At 58.4% G+C, this 15,823-nt stretch overlaps 1 protein-coding gene across 1 annotated transcript in view; it reads left to right on the top strand.

Annotated features, from left to right (window-relative positions):
* MYO15A (myosin XVA) overlaps positions 1-13,306 on the top strand; it is a 50,672-nt gene extending 37,366 nt beyond the window's left edge. The window contains exons 58-66 of the mRNA XM_060082783.1: positions 1,089-1,183; positions 1,351-1,428; positions 1,768-1,864; positions 3,565-3,725; positions 4,452-4,585; positions 8,084-8,217; positions 8,480-8,613; positions 9,837-9,977; positions 13,205-13,306. Of these exons, the coding sequence (XP_059938766.1) occupies positions 1,089-1,183; positions 1,351-1,428; positions 1,768-1,864; positions 3,565-3,725; positions 4,452-4,585; positions 8,084-8,217; positions 8,480-8,613; positions 9,837-9,977; positions 13,205-13,306 (1,076 nt within the window). The remainder of the gene's footprint in view (positions 1-1,088; positions 1,184-1,350; positions 1,429-1,767; positions 1,865-3,564; positions 3,726-4,451; positions 4,586-8,083; positions 8,218-8,479; positions 8,614-9,836; positions 9,978-13,204) is intronic.
* The last annotated feature ends 2,517 nt before the right edge of the window (positions 13,307-15,823 follow it).

Here is a 15,823-nt window from a genome sequence, read left to right on the forward strand (position 1 = left end):
AGGGGCCAGCGGGCGGGGAATCAGGGCCAAGGGCTTGTCTGCATGAGGACCAGCCGGGCAGCTGGCCAAAGGGCCTGGCCCTTCACAGGTGCCCGGGCAAGGTTTACTAACATCAGTCTATCCCCAAACGTTTGTGGAGGTCCCACAGGGGCGGATGCGATGGGTTGTCTGATGTAACGGGGCGGGGAGGATGGCGTATCAGGGAAGGCTTCCCAGAGGAAGTGTTGCTCTGGGTCGTGAGCACGTGGGAGGGATTTCTGGGTAGGCTGAGTAGCAGGGGTGAAGGCCCGGAGAGGAGGACGTATGGCGTGTGGCATGTGGGAGTGGAGGCGGAGGAGGCAGCAAGGCCCTGTTTCTCTGGTCTTTGGGAATCAACAAGGGTCTTGAGAGGGTTCAGGCAGGGGCGCCAAGGCTGGTGGCAGGGTCTTGGCCTTTTCCCCTTGGATTTTGGAGGAAAGGGGCTGCTCCTCAGCCTTAGCCCCAGCCTAGCTCCCAGAGCAACCCCTGGGTCCCCCTAAGAGGCCAGGGCCCCTGTGGTTACCCCGGTGGCCGTAAAGGAGACGGGGACCTCACTCTCTTTGCTTCTGAAGCTGCCTCTTTGACTCAGACAGCAGACTTCCCTGGACTCAGAGGTGAAGAGACTCAGCTCCAGGGAAGGTGGCAGAGTGTGCCCAGTCCTCTTGACCCCTCCCCAGAGCAGGGCGAGGGCACTGCTTAGCCCCGAGTGGTGGGGAAACAGAGGGTGGGGGCTTCTGCACTGGGATGCTGCACACAGCCGCGTCATCTTAGCCACACACGGCCTGCAGGGGACAAGCCCCGAGTCACCAGCTGTCTGCGGGGCTCATGGATAATAAGCAAGGCGTGCGGGCCTCCGCTGCATGGGATGGGGTTCAGATCCAGCTCTTACCCTCTGGCTCTTGACCTTGGGTAAATCACTGCCCTCTGAACTGTCTCCTCAGCCGCTGAAGGGAGAGCAGACACACGGCCCCACCCTTCTACCCGCCGCCCCATGGACTCAGGGCTGGGGCCGGAGGAGCCCCTTTCTCCCCTGCCCACCCTGGGCCAGGCCCTGACTCCTGTTTCTGCAGGGATTGCTAAGGCCTGTGAGCAGAACCTGCAGAGAACGCTGCGCTTCGGTGGCCGTCTGGAGCTCCCCGGCAGCATGGAGCTTCGGGCCATGTTGGTGAGCGTTGCGGGGGTTGGGGTGAGTGAGACAGGCCGGCCCAGAGACCCCGTCACACGCACTCGCCGGCCCTGCCTGGTCCCTGTCGGGGACCCCCGCGGAGGGGACAGCAGCTGGCCCAGAACCCCGGCCCGGCCTCTCCCACCTCCCCAATCTCCTCACCCCAGGCCGGCCGCAGTTCCAAGAGGCAGCTCTTTCTTCTCCCTGGAGGCCTCGAGCGCCATCTCAAGATCAAAACATGCACCGTAAGTGACGGGATGTCTCCGTCGGACAGGGACCCCAGCCTCCAGGGTGGGCCCCCAAGGGTGCTGAGCCCCCCAGGCTCCCCCACTAGGCAGGATTTATCTCTCAAGAGGAGCAGCCTGAGCCTGGGGGAGGTGGGACCTCCAGCTCAGGATCAAACTGCAAATAAGAGACAGGCCAACTCGGAACCCGAGTCTCTCAGACTCCAAAAGCTGTGCCCTTTCCTGCATGAGGCTGGCTCCCGGGGACCTCAAGGATCCTCGCCTCTGCGCAGGGGGTGTGGGTGGGCTTGGGGGCAGAGGTCGCCAGGCCAGTGCAGCCTCACGCTTCCCTCGCCGCAGGTGGCCCTGGACGTGGTGGAGGAAATCTGTGCTGAGATGGCTCTGACCCGCCCCGAGGCCTTTGATGAGTATGTCATCTTTGTTGTCACCAACCGAGGTGAGTGGCCAGAGGGTGCGGCATGCTGGGCCCATGCCCACCACCGTCACTGTAAGGCCCAGGTCAGATGCCACTTCCTCCAGGAAGCCCCTAGGCCCAGGTAGAGGGACCTCTCTGCCCTGAGCCCCCCCAGCCCCGTGTCTGTCCCTCTCTGCTTCGTTCTGTGTGACCTTGCCTGGCCCGTCAGATCACGAGTTCCTGGAAGACAGGGCTCCCCTGATGCCTCCCTCTGCCCCTCGGGCCACTCAGTGGGCCCTGCCCTCAAGGAGGATGAGACTTGATAGGACGCGACTCCTGGACCCACAAGTGCAAGTACTTTTTCCTGTTTCTTAACGCCTTAATAGTGGCCGTAAGGGCCCCCACCCTTGGTCTCACCTGGCCCTTCTCCGTTCAGCCAAACCCCTTCCCCCTGCAGCCCACCTCCTGTAGGCTGTGGCCTTGCTTCCTGCCACCAGCCTGTCAGTTCCATCCACCTCCAACCAGCTCTCCCGCTGCTGCCTCGGCTCCGAACCATGCATCCTCAGCCCTGCTTGCCCGGAGTCCAGCCAAGACACAGGGGGAGGGGAAGGTAGTAACAAAATGATCCCAATAACTGAATTTATGGAGCAGAGGCTATGTCCCAGGCACTGCTGAGAGCATGTCATCCTATAACCTGCTTTAATCCCCACCACAACCATATGAAATGAGACAGTTATTGTTCCCATTTACAGATGGGAAAACTGAGGCCCAGAGAGACTGTATTAGTCTCCTGTTGCCGCCATAACAAATCAGCACATACTCATTGGATTAAAACAACACACATTTATTATCATATGGTTTGAAGGTCAGAAGTCCTGAAACCAGAGTGTCCTCAGGGCTAACTCCTTCTGGAGACTCTGGGAAAGAGTCTTTTTCCCGGCCTTTTCCACTTCTAGAGGCGCCCACATTCCTTGGCTCACGGCCCCTTCCTTCATCTTCAAAGCCAGCAGCGTAGCATGTTCCAATCTCCTTCTTTAAGGACCCTTGAGACTACACTGGGTCCACTTGGGTACCCACGATAAACTCCCCATCTCAAGATCCTTAATCACATTTCAAAATCCCCTTTGCCATGAAGATACATATTCACAGGTGGTGGGGAATAGGACGGGGACATCTTTGGGGTCAGGCTGCTATTCAGCCTGCCGCAGAGATTAAAGGACTTGCCCAGGGTCACACAGTTGGGATTTGAACCCAGACTGTCTGGCCTCAAGAGTCTGGACTTTATCATCGTGCCAACCCCCCTCTCTTTGGTAAAATTTTACCGAAGGTGTGGGATGGGAAGCAGAAATGTCAGTTCAGGAAATGAAAACTTAAGCCTCTTGTACAGGCTGAGACCCGCTCAGTGCCAGACCCCACTGTCCTCCCCACCTGCCCCAGGAGACCGGCAGGGGGTTCTCCCCTGAAGGAGCTCTGCAGAAAGGCACCCACTGACCCTCCTGACCTGAGGCCTCATGTGCCCCTCCTTGTCTCCAGCCCTCCTCTGGAAAGGGGCTAGGCTTTCTCTGAGCACCATGCAGGGCACTTCCCTAGACCTAGACGGGCTGTAGCTTGCGTTTACAACTTCCACAAACACAGGCACCCTGTCCCATAAACGTGCTCTCCTTTACTGAGGATGCTGTGTCCCAGAGCGGGGAGGGGGCTTGCCACTCGTACCCCAGCCAGCTGCCCCTGGCTCCCCACAGGCCAGCACGTGTGCCCGCTCAGCCGCCGCGCCTACATCCTGGATGTGGCCTCGGAGATGGAGCAGGTGGATGGTGGCTACACGCTGTGGTTCCGGCGTGTGCTCTGGGATCAGCCGCTCAAGTTCGAGAATGAGCTCTACGTGACCATGCACTACAACCAGGTCAGCGCGCGGGCCGCTCTGAGGCTCTGGAACTTTCTGGGCTCCCCCGGGCCTTGGCGTTTGAGGCCTTCATGATTCGGGCCCCGAGGTGTCTCCTCCCTGCGTGGGCTCTGCTCTTCTGAGTCTTCCGGCGAGGCTGCCCAGATGGCACCCCTTCAGGAGGCTGCTCCGTCCTCCTTCCTCTGGCTCTCCTCCCGCGCTGAGCACTTGGCCTGTCCCTCGCTGAAAGGCTTTGCCTGGCCTTGTCATTTTCGTGGTGCTGCCCCTCCCCTTTGAGACTTGGTCGTCTGAGTCAGGGTCGCGGGGTTAACAAAGCCTGGTTCTTCCTCTTGTGCCGACACTTGCGGATGTGCTTGGACAGAGAGCGCGTGCTTCTCTGGAGCTGGTGCCGAAGCTGCGGCCGTTCCGAGTCCAAATCCGGCCACTGGGCTCTTGTGCCTGCGGGTCAGCCAGCGGCAGCCTGAGGACTTGTGGAAATGGGACCCCGGGTCCTGCATGCTGCAGGCGGGTGCCAGTGCTTCCCAGGGTCCTGTGGCTTCCCGGCTACAGCCCTCTCAGCTCACCGTCATGTGTCACTCCTCCCAGAAGCCCAGGGAAGTGACAGGCCACCCTCCCCCGGAAGTGAGTGGGGCTGGAACCACTCAGTGTCTGTGTCTGCGCCTCCCCGGTTGCCTGCCCAGTGCCTGGCCGCCGGGACCCTCACCTGCATCACCCTGTCCCCCACAGGTGCTGCCCGATTACCTGAAGGGCCTGTTCAGCAGCATGCCGGCCGGCCAGCCCAGCGAGCAGCAGCTGCAGCAGGTGTCCAAGCTGGCCGCGCTGCAGCACCGAGCCAAGGACCACTTCTACCTGCCCAGCACGTGAGCACCCACCCAGCCTAGCCCGTCCAGCTGGGACCCCACCTCCAGGCACGACAGGTCGCTTCCAGCTGGTAGTAATAGCTCAGAGCAAACTGAGTGATAAAAAGCTTTCAGGACGCACACCCTGTGGTCCAGGAAATACACATGGCCCTGCAGAAAGATTTGGCCATGGAAATGTTCACTGTGGTGTCGCCTACGATCTCCGACGACAGGGAATTCCTTTAAAAAATTGTGGGGGGACTTCCCTGGTGGTGCAGTGGTTAAGAATCCTCCTGCCGGGCCTCCCTGGTGGCGCAGTGGTTAAGAGTCCGCCTGCCGATGCAGGGGATACGGGTTCGTGCCCCGGTCTGGGAGGATCCCATATGCCGCGGAGCGGCTGGGCCCGTGAGCCATGGCCGCTGGGCCTGCGCATCCGGAGCCTGTGCTCCGCAACGGGAGAGGCCACAACAGTGAGAGGCCCGCATACCGCAAAAAAAAAAAAAAAAAAAAAAAAAAAAAGAATCCTCCTGCCACTGCAGGGGTCACGGGTTCAAGCCCTGGTCCAGGAAGATCCCACATGCCGCGGAGCAACTAAGCCCGTGTGTCACAACTGCTGAGCCTGCACTCTAGAGCCCGCGAGCCACAACTACTGAGCCTGTGTGCCACAACTACTGAAACCCATGCACCTAGAGGCCCTGCTCCGCAACAAGAGAAGCCACCGCAATGAGAAGCCTGCGCACCGCAACCAAGAGTAGCCTCCGCTCGCTGCAACCAGAGAAAGCCCATGCGCAGTAACGAAGACCCAACACAGCCAAAACTAAATAAATTAATTAAAAAAATAAAATTTAAAAAAATAAATAAAAGATCCCTCGTGGCACAACTAAGACCCACTGCAGCCTAAATAATCAATCAATAAATAAATATGAAAAAACAAATTGTGGGGCGTCAGGCAGCCTTTAAACTGATGTTTTTGAAGAGGCAAGACATCAGTCATCCAGGCTTTCCATCTTTGGGCCTCTTTACTCTTTTTTTTTAAACAAATTAATTAATTAATTTATTTATTTATGGCTGCATTGGGTCTTTTTTTTTTCTTAAATCTGGCTCCTGAATTAATTAAATAATTTATTTATTTTTGGCTGTGTTGGGTCTTAGTTTCTGTGTGAGGGCTTTCTCTAGTTGTGGCAAGTGGGGGCCACTCTTCATCGTGGTGCGTGGGCCTCTCACTATCGCGGCCTTTCCCGTTGCAGAGCACAGGCTCCAGACGCGCAGGCTCAGTAGTTGTGGCTCATGGGCCTAGTTGCTCCATAGCATGTGGGATCTTCCCAGACCAGGGCTCGAACCCGTGTCCCCTGCATTAGCAGGCAGATTCTCAACCACTGCGCCACCAGGGAAGCCTTATTGGGTCTCTTGTTGCTGCGCACGGGCTTTCTCTAGTTGCGGCGAGCAGGGGCTACTCTTCATTGCAGTGCCTGGGCTTCTCATTGCGGTGGCTTCTCTTATTGCAGAGCGCGGGCTCTAGGCGCACAAGCTCAGTAGTTGTGGCACACGGGCTTAGTTGCTCCGCGGCATGTGGGATCTTCCCCGACCAGGGCTTGAACCTGTGTCCCCTGCGTTGGCAGGCGGATTCTTAACCACTGCACCACCAGGGAAGTCCCCTACTCCCTTAAAAATAAGACCGCAAAGGGCTTTTGTTTCTGTGCGTTGTATCTATTGATATATTTACACTATTCAAAATTAAAACTGAGGTACTCCCCTGGCCATCCAGTGGTTAAGACTCCATGCTTCCACTGCTGGGGACACAGGTTTGATCCTTGGTTGGGGACTAAGATCAAACAAACAAACAAAAATTAAAACTGAGAAACGATTTAAAATATTGACTTAGTAAGTAATTAAAAATAAGGACACCCCGTGTTAATATAAAGGCGTATATGTGATAATTGTAATACAAATAGTGTAAGGTAACTTACACATTAATATAAATAAGTTATGAAAACACAAGTGTATTTTCCCAAAAACTCTAGTGAGAAGAGCGGCACTGTTTGACATTCTGCAAATCTCTGTACCATTTGGCGTGACAGACGGCAGCTGGATGCCTGCCTCTGCCTCTCTGTCAGTCTGTTGTGATCTCACTTGTCACGTAGCCTCTGGCAGACTCCACCGTGCACTTGTGAGGGAACGAGAGGGGAGAACAGATGACCGCTCATGTTCTTAAGGAAGTGGCGTTGCCCTCCCAGACCCTCGGCCACACTATGAGAGCCCCTGGTGTGAACCAGCGTAGGGAAGGCAGTGGACTGTGGACAGAGGACGTCCCGGTGCCCAGCACACTGTAAGGGCTCAGCACCCAACTCTCTTTCTGTGCTGTCATTTTAAGGGGAAAGTGCAGGAAGCACAGAAAGGTATCATCCCAGCCCCGGAGAAAGACAGTTGTGGCATTCCTACTCTTTGCAAGGCACTCTGCACACATTGTCTCAGCTAATCTCCCCAACCGCACTTTTTAATTTTTAAAATTTATTTATTTATTTATTTATTTCATTTTTGGTTGCATTGGGTCTTTGTTGCTGCGCGCGGGCTTTCTCTGGTTGCGGCGAGCGGGGGCTACTCTTGGTTGCGGTGCACGGCCTTCTCATTGAGGTGGCTTCTCTTGTTGTGGAGCATGGACTCTAGGCGCACGCGCTTCAGTAGTTGTAGCACGCAGGCTCAGTAGTTGTGGTGCACGGGCTTAGTTGCTCCGTGGCATATGGGATCTACCTGGAGCACGGCTCGAACCCGTGTCCCTTGCATTGGCAGGCGTATTCTTAACCACTGCGCCACCAGGCAAGTCCCCACGCGCACTTTCTTTACTCCTTTTACAGATGAGGAAACCGAGGCCCAGAGAGGGGATATGGCTTCCCCAGCTAATAGGTGGTAGGACCAGGATCCAGACCTGGGAAGACTGGGTCAGATGCCAGGCTCTTGCCCAGCAGAGCAGAGAGGAAAGATATTGCCTGGAGGGGCTTTTGGGGGGTTCCCCTGACATTCCCCCTTCCCCAGTGTGCAGCCCATGGCAGCCGGGACCGGTATTTGTTGGTATTTTTCAGATGTCCTGAGACACAGGGCTGCCCCAGGGCAGCCAGCATGTGTCAGGGGGAGGCCTGGCCTGGTGGGCCCAGTGCTCTGTGCCCTCCGGCTCTGACCAGCCACTAGTGGTTGCTTTGCTGCCCTGATATTTCCCTCAGCGTGTGCTTCTCACCCCTTTGGCCTGGGCTTCTCCCTGGGGCGGGGGCTACAAAGGACGAACCCACCTTGGGTTCAAGCCTCGGCCCGGCCCGGTCACTGTGTGACCTTGGACTGGCTGGTAAACTTCTCAGAGTCTCTGTTCCCTCCTCTGCAAACGGGGAGCCTAGTGGTACTGGCCAGCGGTTATTGAGCACCTCCTGTGTGCCCAGGCACTGAGTCATCCTCACTCCCCAGCGAGTAGGGGTCCAGGAGGTTTAGCGTAAAGCCTAGCGGGACTCAGTGCGGCTTTTCCTTGCACGCCAGGCGCGAGGCCCAGGAGTACATCCCGGCCCAGCTCTACCGCACCGTGGCCGGCTCGGCGTGGCTCAGCCTGCTTGGCCAGCACCGGCAGCAGATGCAGGCACTCAGCCCCCACCAGGCTCGCGCCCAGTTTCTGGGTGAGAAGAAGTCCGGGCTGGGGAGGGAACCATGGGGGCCTGGTCGAGGAGGGTGGGGTGGAGGCACCTTTGCCTTTGTACAGAGGCATTTTTGGTGCCAGCTTTCTGAAGTCCTCACTGGGGCCCCACCTAGGCTGGGGGCCCCAGCAGGGAAGGAGGGGGGCCTGAGGCCGTTAGCTGGACCGGCGGGAGGGGCCGCCTGAGCAGGTGGGGGGCGGCACTGAGGCGCCAGCTTCACCTGCCCGCCCCTCCCCCGCCCCAGGCCTCCTCAGCGCCTCGCCCATGTTCGGCTCCTCCTTCTTCTTCGTCCAGAGCTGCAGCAACGGCGCGGTGCCCGCCCCCTGCATCCTTGCGGTCAACCAGAATGGCCTCAACTTCCTCAGCACCGAGACCCACGTGAGTGGCCTCAGCCCAGCCCAGCCCCTCCCCCCAGGGGATGGGAAGTCCAGCTCCACTGCTTACACCTGCGTGACCTTGGGCGACGCTTCTTCCCTGTCCGAGCCTCACTGCCTTACCTGGGATGCAGGGCTGTTGTCAAGGTGAAAGGAGGTGAAACACAGGCCAACGCTCAAAGCCTGTGTTAGTCTGCTGGGGCTGATGGGGCGGGGCTTCAGCAACAGAAATTGTTTTCCTGGTGGTTCTGGACGGTGGACATCTAAGATCAAGGTGCCCGCAGGGTTGGTTTCCTCTGAGGCCTCTCTCCTTGTTTGTAGATGGCCGTCCTGCCCGTTTCCTAACATGGCCCTTTCTCTGTGCACATCCCTGGGGTCTGTGTGTCCCAATTTCCTCTTCTCATAAGCACAGTGGTCCCGTGGGATTGGAGCCCACCCTAACCTTCCCTCTTTAAAGGTCTGTCTCCAGATTCTGAGGTGCTGGATCAGGGCTTCAGCATATGGATTTGAGGGACACAATTCAGTCCAGGACAAAAAGGATCTGCTACCCCTATTCTTAGTTCTTCCCCCGGGAGTGGGCCCTGAGATGAGGGCTCCAGGGCAAGTGGCTCACGTGGAAACACTGGAGCGAGGAAGTGAGACCAGGAGGAGGGTTGGACCCTGGGGGATACACCTGGGGAGGGGCGTGTTAACAAGCAGGTTCCTGCTGTGGGGACTGGCGCTCGGTCCAGCGGGGAACAGGGCCCTCAGAGGATGCCCCCCATTGTGCAGGTCGTGGAGCTGGGTTGTCTGTCCGCTGTGTCCTGTTGTTTGTGATGGGGTGCTGACTCTCATCACTCTGGCTTCCCCTGTGTGGGGAAGCTCTGCTTTTGCTCCTGGGGCTGGAAAGAAAGCTCCAGATCTAGAGGGGCGGGTGTGAAGAAGCAGCCTTGATGTGAAGGTCAGGGCACCACTGGCATTTCCTGTATCCCTAGATCTCAAGCATTTAGAGCAGTGCCTGGCATGCCGCACGTGCGTGCATCAGTATTTGTTGAAATAACTTCACGTGAGAAACTGAGGTCCAGAGAGGTAAAGTAGCTTGCTCCGGGTCACACAGCAAGTCACTGGGGAACTAGTACTCGAACTGAGCTGAGCTGTCACGCCACCTGCGGATCTGACCTCCAGGGGTGGGGTAAGGCTGGGTGAGACTGTCGCACCCCCAAGCCTGTCTGCCCCCATTTCCCCCAGGAGCTGATGGTGAAGTTCTCCCTGAAGGAGATCCAGTCGACGAGGACCCAGCGGCCCACGGCCAGCTCCAGCTACCCATACGTCGAGATCGCACTGGGGGATGTGGCGGCCCAGCGCACCATGCAGCTGCAGCTGGAGCAGGTGGGCCCCGCCTGGCAGCCGGGCTTGTCACCTGGCCCCCCACTCCCTCATTCCGCTCGCCAGGCTTTTCTCTGGGTCTGGCTCCAAGATGGGTCAGGTCCTGGCCGTGTCCCAGGGAGCATCCAGCCCAGTGCAGGGGACAGAGCTAACCCAACACCTCACAGAACTGTGGGTCATGAAGGTGGTCTACCAGAGAAGCATCTTGATGGTGGGGTCATGGGAAAGGGCAGCCCCAGGTCGTTTGCAGAATAGTGAGGAGTTTGATGGGGAATTGGGGAGATAGCCAGGGAAGGGCAGGTCTTAAGGGTCCTTGAATATAAAGCTAAGAATCTGGGGCTTCCTCCTGAGGGCACTCGGGAGCCATAGAAGGTTGGTGGGAGGGCAGGACCCAGGCAGTTTGAGGACGTTCACCTGGGCTGAGGCTCGGAGGATGGATTGTTGAGGTTGAGGGGTGGAGAGTGGGGTTCCCATGTGACAGGGAGGCCAAGGCCCAGCTGCCCTGGACCTTCTGCTATTTGCAGCAACTGTGGCTGCTCCTTAAAAGCTGTGGCTGGGGCTTCCCTGGTGGCGCAGTGGTTGAGAGTCCGCCTGCTGATGCAGGGGACACGGGTTCGTGCCCCAGTCCGGGAGGATCCCACATGCTGCGGAGCGGCTGGGCCCGTAAGCCATGGCCGCTGAGCCTGCGTGTCCGGAGCCTGTGCTCTGCAACGGGAGAGGCCACAATAGAGAGAGGCCTGCGTACTGCAAAAAAAAAAAAAAAAAAGCTGTGGCTGACCTCTAGGTCAGTCAAGTCCAAGTCTCGCAGTGCCCGGGGATGGGGCAGGACCAGAGTTCTCAGCCCACTGAAGAGAGGGGACTGAGGTCCAGAGAAGGGGCAGAATCGGGGCTGGGCCCACACGTCTGGGGCCACCGCACCCACTCAAGATGTGGGCCCAGGACCACTTCTCACGGCACGGCCTGCCTTGGTGGGACTGCTATCCCAGGGCACGAGACGGGTTCCCACTGCCCCAGCCCTGCCTCTAAGGGAGGAGCCCCCCGCCCCGGGCTCCTGGGGAGCCTTTGACTGGGGATCAGTGTGCTTCCCACTGCTCCCCAGTCCTGCTCCTGCTGAGGTCACCCCCACCCTGGCCTTATCTGGGGCTCAGCCTGCTTCCCAGAACCCCCAGTCTGAGCTCCCACCACAGCAAACCCACCTCCTCAGACCTGCCCGTCCGTTGCTCCTTGGGCCCCTTTTCTGGAGAGCCCTCTGCTGGACGACCTCTAACTGGTGCTGAGTCCGGTCCCCCCGCCCCACCCCCGGCACCCCTCTGACCCTGAGGCTTCCAAAGCCAGCTCTGCTGAGACAGCCCCTTATTTCTCTCTCCTGCCCTGACCCCCTCAGCATTGCCCTTGGAGACCAACAGGCTTCTGCCCTCACCTCTCACCCTTGCAGGCCCTTGGGCCCCCAACCCAGCAGCCCTTCCCGTCCCCACCCCCTCCTCTGATTACCTCCGTGGCCTCCGCTCTCATCCCTCCTCTCTGCTTACCTGCCCCCCTCCCCGCCCCAGACCCCCTGCACTCACTGTCCCCTCTACCTGGGACGTGCTTCCCTGCATCACAGGGCTCCCTCCCTCCCATTGTTCCAGTTTCAGCACAAACAGCACTTCCTTCTAGAAGCCTACCCTGACCCTCCTCCCCGATAGTTCACTCTGTCCGCCTCAGTAGCCCTCATATGGCTTGGAAATCACTTAGTTATTTGTTCCCAGATTGTTTGTCTCCCCTCTAGAATGTCAGCCCCGAGAGGGCGGGGCAGGGCAGGGCTGTGTCCAGCTTGTCCCCACGGTGTCCCTAGCACAGCCCGGCTGTAGCAGCTGCTCAGGAAGTGAGTGGGTGGAGGAGGAGGCCTCTCCGGCTTCTCCACTTGCTCCCAGCACCCTCCCCACCCGCGACCTCTTTGTGTTGCCACCTCTGCTCTGCCTCTGTCATGCATGTATAGAGGACACGTTTATTAATTAATCATTCATTCTTTCAATGTATAACCAGTGAGCATCTCTATGCAGCAGGTTCTGCACTTAGCTGCAGAGATACTGAGGAGACCCTCCAGCCCTGGCCCCCACAGAGCCCCAGGTCTCAGGGGTGTGACAGACATCAAAGACTCTCTAATAAACCATGATCAGTGCGGGGAGGGTGTACCCGTGCTATCCAGGAGGTAATCAGCGAGGGCTTCCAGGAGCAGGTGATGTCTGAGTGCAGCAGTGATCCCGCCTACCTCTGACAGGCTGTGTGAGGGCATCTGGAAGCAACCCAGCTTCTTATTGAGCCCCAGTTTCCACACCTGCCAAGTGGGGCAGCATTCCCAGTGAGGCCTGGAGTGCTGCAGCATGTAGGTGGGAGGATGGTGGGGAGGAGCCCGCTCTGATCTCATTAGCTGAGGTGGGGGGGCCCCAGGGTGTGGCCTTGGGTTCAAGTCCCACCATCCCCAGCTGTGAGGTCTGGGGCAAGTGGCTTCAGGGCTCTGGCCTCAGTTTCCTCACCTGTGGAATGGGCTCTAAGAATGTCTGACTCATAGGGACACTGCAGGGACTGGGAGGGTTGGGACATGGGTGGCTCTTGGGACAGTGCCTGGCCCTCAGTCGCCACCCAGTAAGTGCTGTCCTCCTTATTTTTACCCTCCTTATTTCCCAGCCCCCAGGAAGCGCCTGGGGAGATTCCGGCACTGGCTGTGGTCTGAGAGACCAATTTTCCAGTCCCCGCTGCGTGTCCCACCCCCAGCAGGTGGGAGGGAGCCCTGAGGCTGGGTCACAGCCATTCTAGGCTGCGGGCGCCAGGTGGTAACCATGGCAGCACTTGGTTAGAAACCATTTATTGACGGGGCTAATAGGTTTCAAGTCTAGAGGATACACATGTAGTAAAATCTCCTAACATCCTCCCCACGGCTCTGTGAGGCAGGCCCTGGTAAACCGAGCCCCCAGGGGTGAGACCACTGAGGCTCAGAGAGGTGCAGTAACTGGCTCCAGGTCACACAGGCCACATGCAGCAGAGCTGGCAGATGCGCTGGTCTCCTCCAGGCTCACTCCTTCCCACCTGCAGCCTGGCGTTCCTCCTCCTAGCTGCTCATGCTCCTCCCAGGGCCCTGGGGAGGTGGGGACGAGGGTGAGGCTGGCCTCCATCTTTCTCCCCTCTCCCAGCCACATCTCACCCCAGGTGAGAGCTGGGAAGTGTTGGGCCTCTCACCGTCTCTCCTGCAGGGCCTGGAGCTGTGTCGCGTGGTGGCCGTGCACGTGGAGAACCTGCTCAGTGCCCGTGAGAAGCGGCTCACACTGCCCCCCAGCGAGATCACGCTGCTCTGACCCAGCCCCCAGCCCCCAGCCGCCCTGTGCCAGGAGGCTTGCTGTGTGGTCCCAGGGGAGTTACTGGGCCAGAACCTTAGGGGAGACCCAAGAGGCAGTAGGTGTCGTGGCGCAAGCCCCCAGGAACCTGAGAAGACTGATCCAGAGTTGGAATGGAGTTGCAGTGTGCAAACTTGGGTCCCATGGCAGGAGGGACTTCCAAAGACTGACCAGTGGGGCCTCCTGCCACCTACCACTGTGGCCCTGCCCCGACTCCCCCTGCGGCAGGGAAGCCCCACACCAGTAGCCTAGACAAACTGAACCTGCCTTTGCTTTTCTTGGGGTCTGCTGTTCAAATCTGCTCCATCTCCCTGTCCTGGTCCCTCACATGTCCCCCGCCTCAGGTGCCCCTGCACTGCTACTGAGCTTGGATTCCTGGCTCTTGGTCATTTCTGTGCAAATAAAAGGTATGCCTGGCAGCCTGTTCTCCATATGGTTGTTGAGTGACTAGAAAATGAGCCTGAGGGAGGAGCCAGGAGGTGGAGGCCCAGGTTCCCCTGAACAGAGCTTCCAGCAGAGATATCTGTCCTTACCTCTCCCTGTGGGCCCCTGCCCCTCTACCCCACACTCCTTGGGTAGCCCTAACCCCAGGACCCCATCACTGGATGGGCCACACAATATTTGAGAATGGTATAGTAGAGGGAGAGAGATGTTTCATGTCAGCGGCTGGGGAGGGAGAAGGCTGGGAAAGGGCTTCCCAGGGAATGGGATGTTTGGGTTGGGTTTTGAACCATGAGTAGGAGTTTGCTATAGGACTAGATGGAGGGAAGGGGAATGAACATTCTAAACAGAGAAAACAGTGTTCCCTACTCTTTCCCCCAAAGCCTAACGTTAGGACAATGCCTAACGCAGAGTAGGTACTTAAAAAATACTTGTCGCATGAATGAAAGAATAAATGAATGAATGTTGATTGGAAGTGCTAGTGCTTTGGGGAACTTGTGCGGGAGGGGAGGCTTGGAGGAGGAGGGCTGGATAGGTGTGTGGGGGCATAATTGGCTGGAGCCACGGTGTCAGAGGAGGGGTTTATTTACTTATTCGGTACCTATTAAGCACCTACTGTGTACTAGGCAAATGCCAGGCACCGGGAGTTGCTCCCAGTTAGAAGAGGCTCTGCCCAGGTGAGAGGACTTTTGGGTTGCAGAATGCAAGTGGGCCGTGTGAGTGAGGCCCCAGCTGAAGCGCCTGGAACCGGGAGGAATCTCCCGGCCCAACCCTGGCCACGATGCAGACTCCTGAGCTGGATGGTGTCTGAGGTCTGAGTTTTGGGAGGTTTGCTACACAGCATTGGGTAACTGAACAGCAGGACTTCAGGATTTCAGGACCTGGGCCTTAAGGCACAGGCTCATGTTTTAACAGCTGTTCTGGTGCCTCAGTGGTGGCACCAGCAGGTCGAGCCCTCGTCAGAGGTAACAATCCCCAGGAGGCAGAATGGGAAGACTCGGGTAGCAGGAGAATCAGACCTTGCTGTGGCCCCCAGACCCAGAAAGACAGGAACTCCAGGTGGACGTGGGGAGAGCCAGAGCAGAGGGAACCAAGCCCCAGGGTGCGCAGCCTGGCATGGGGTAACACAGGAGACACATCTGGGAGGCATGGTAGCCTGAGACAGTCACGTCCTGTCTTCGTGGGGAAACTGAGGCCCAGAGGTGAAGCAAGTAACCACTAACTGGCCTGGCCGAGAGTCAAAGGCAGGCAGGCTGGCTCCAGAGTCGAGCTGCCTCCCCCTAAGGCTCGGATGGGAGAGTGGAGGGCCCTGGCTGCAGAGCATGGGGAAGCCTCTGAGGGGGTGTCTGGGGGCCCTGGAGAGGTGACTCCCATGTTTGCCTGGTGAGCGGAGCACAGGGGTCTCTGGCAGGACTTTCTGATGAATGAGGTAGTGAGCTCCCTGCCACCAGGTGTGCGTGCAGAGTCCGATGCCCCCGGTTGGTGGGCCGTTGAGAGGTGGGTGCTGGGCTTCTGAAGGGCCTGAGCTCTCGCAGCCAAACTGCCAATATGCAGGCAACGGGGCCCTGCCCGGGCATTCACATAGAATGGCCCAGGCAGGACTGGGGCCCAAGCCTAGTCGCCTGACCTTGGCTTTGCCCACTGGCCACCTTCTCACCACCTGCAGCTGCCTTCCTGCCGCCACCACCAGCGGTGCCCACCAGGCTGGGTCAGGAAAGGGCAGGAGCCGATTCCCTACGGGTTTCACGCCTGCCCCGTTGCTGCTTGGAAGGGAGGGTCAGGGCCAGGGTCCCGGGTGTCCAGGCTTCCCCATCCCACAGGCCCTGCTGGCCTGGACTTTCTGTGGCCCCATGACAGACCCCACCTCCCACCAGGGACCGGTAGGCCCCTAGTTCAGGACGTGGAAACAGGCCCACACTCGAGGCCAGTGGTCCTCTCTGCTTAATGTACAGGATGCAGGACTTTGTCTCATCTTCACACCCACCGCACATGGGCACTGATTTCATTCCCATTTCTTGTCCGGGGTCCTACAGCCCG

Source organism: Mesoplodon densirostris, chromosome 18, assembly GCF_025265405.1.
Source record: "Mesoplodon densirostris isolate mMesDen1 chromosome 18, mMesDen1 primary haplotype, whole genome shotgun sequence".
Classification (NCBI taxonomy): Eukaryota; Metazoa; Chordata; class Mammalia; order Artiodactyla; family Ziphiidae; genus Mesoplodon; species Mesoplodon densirostris.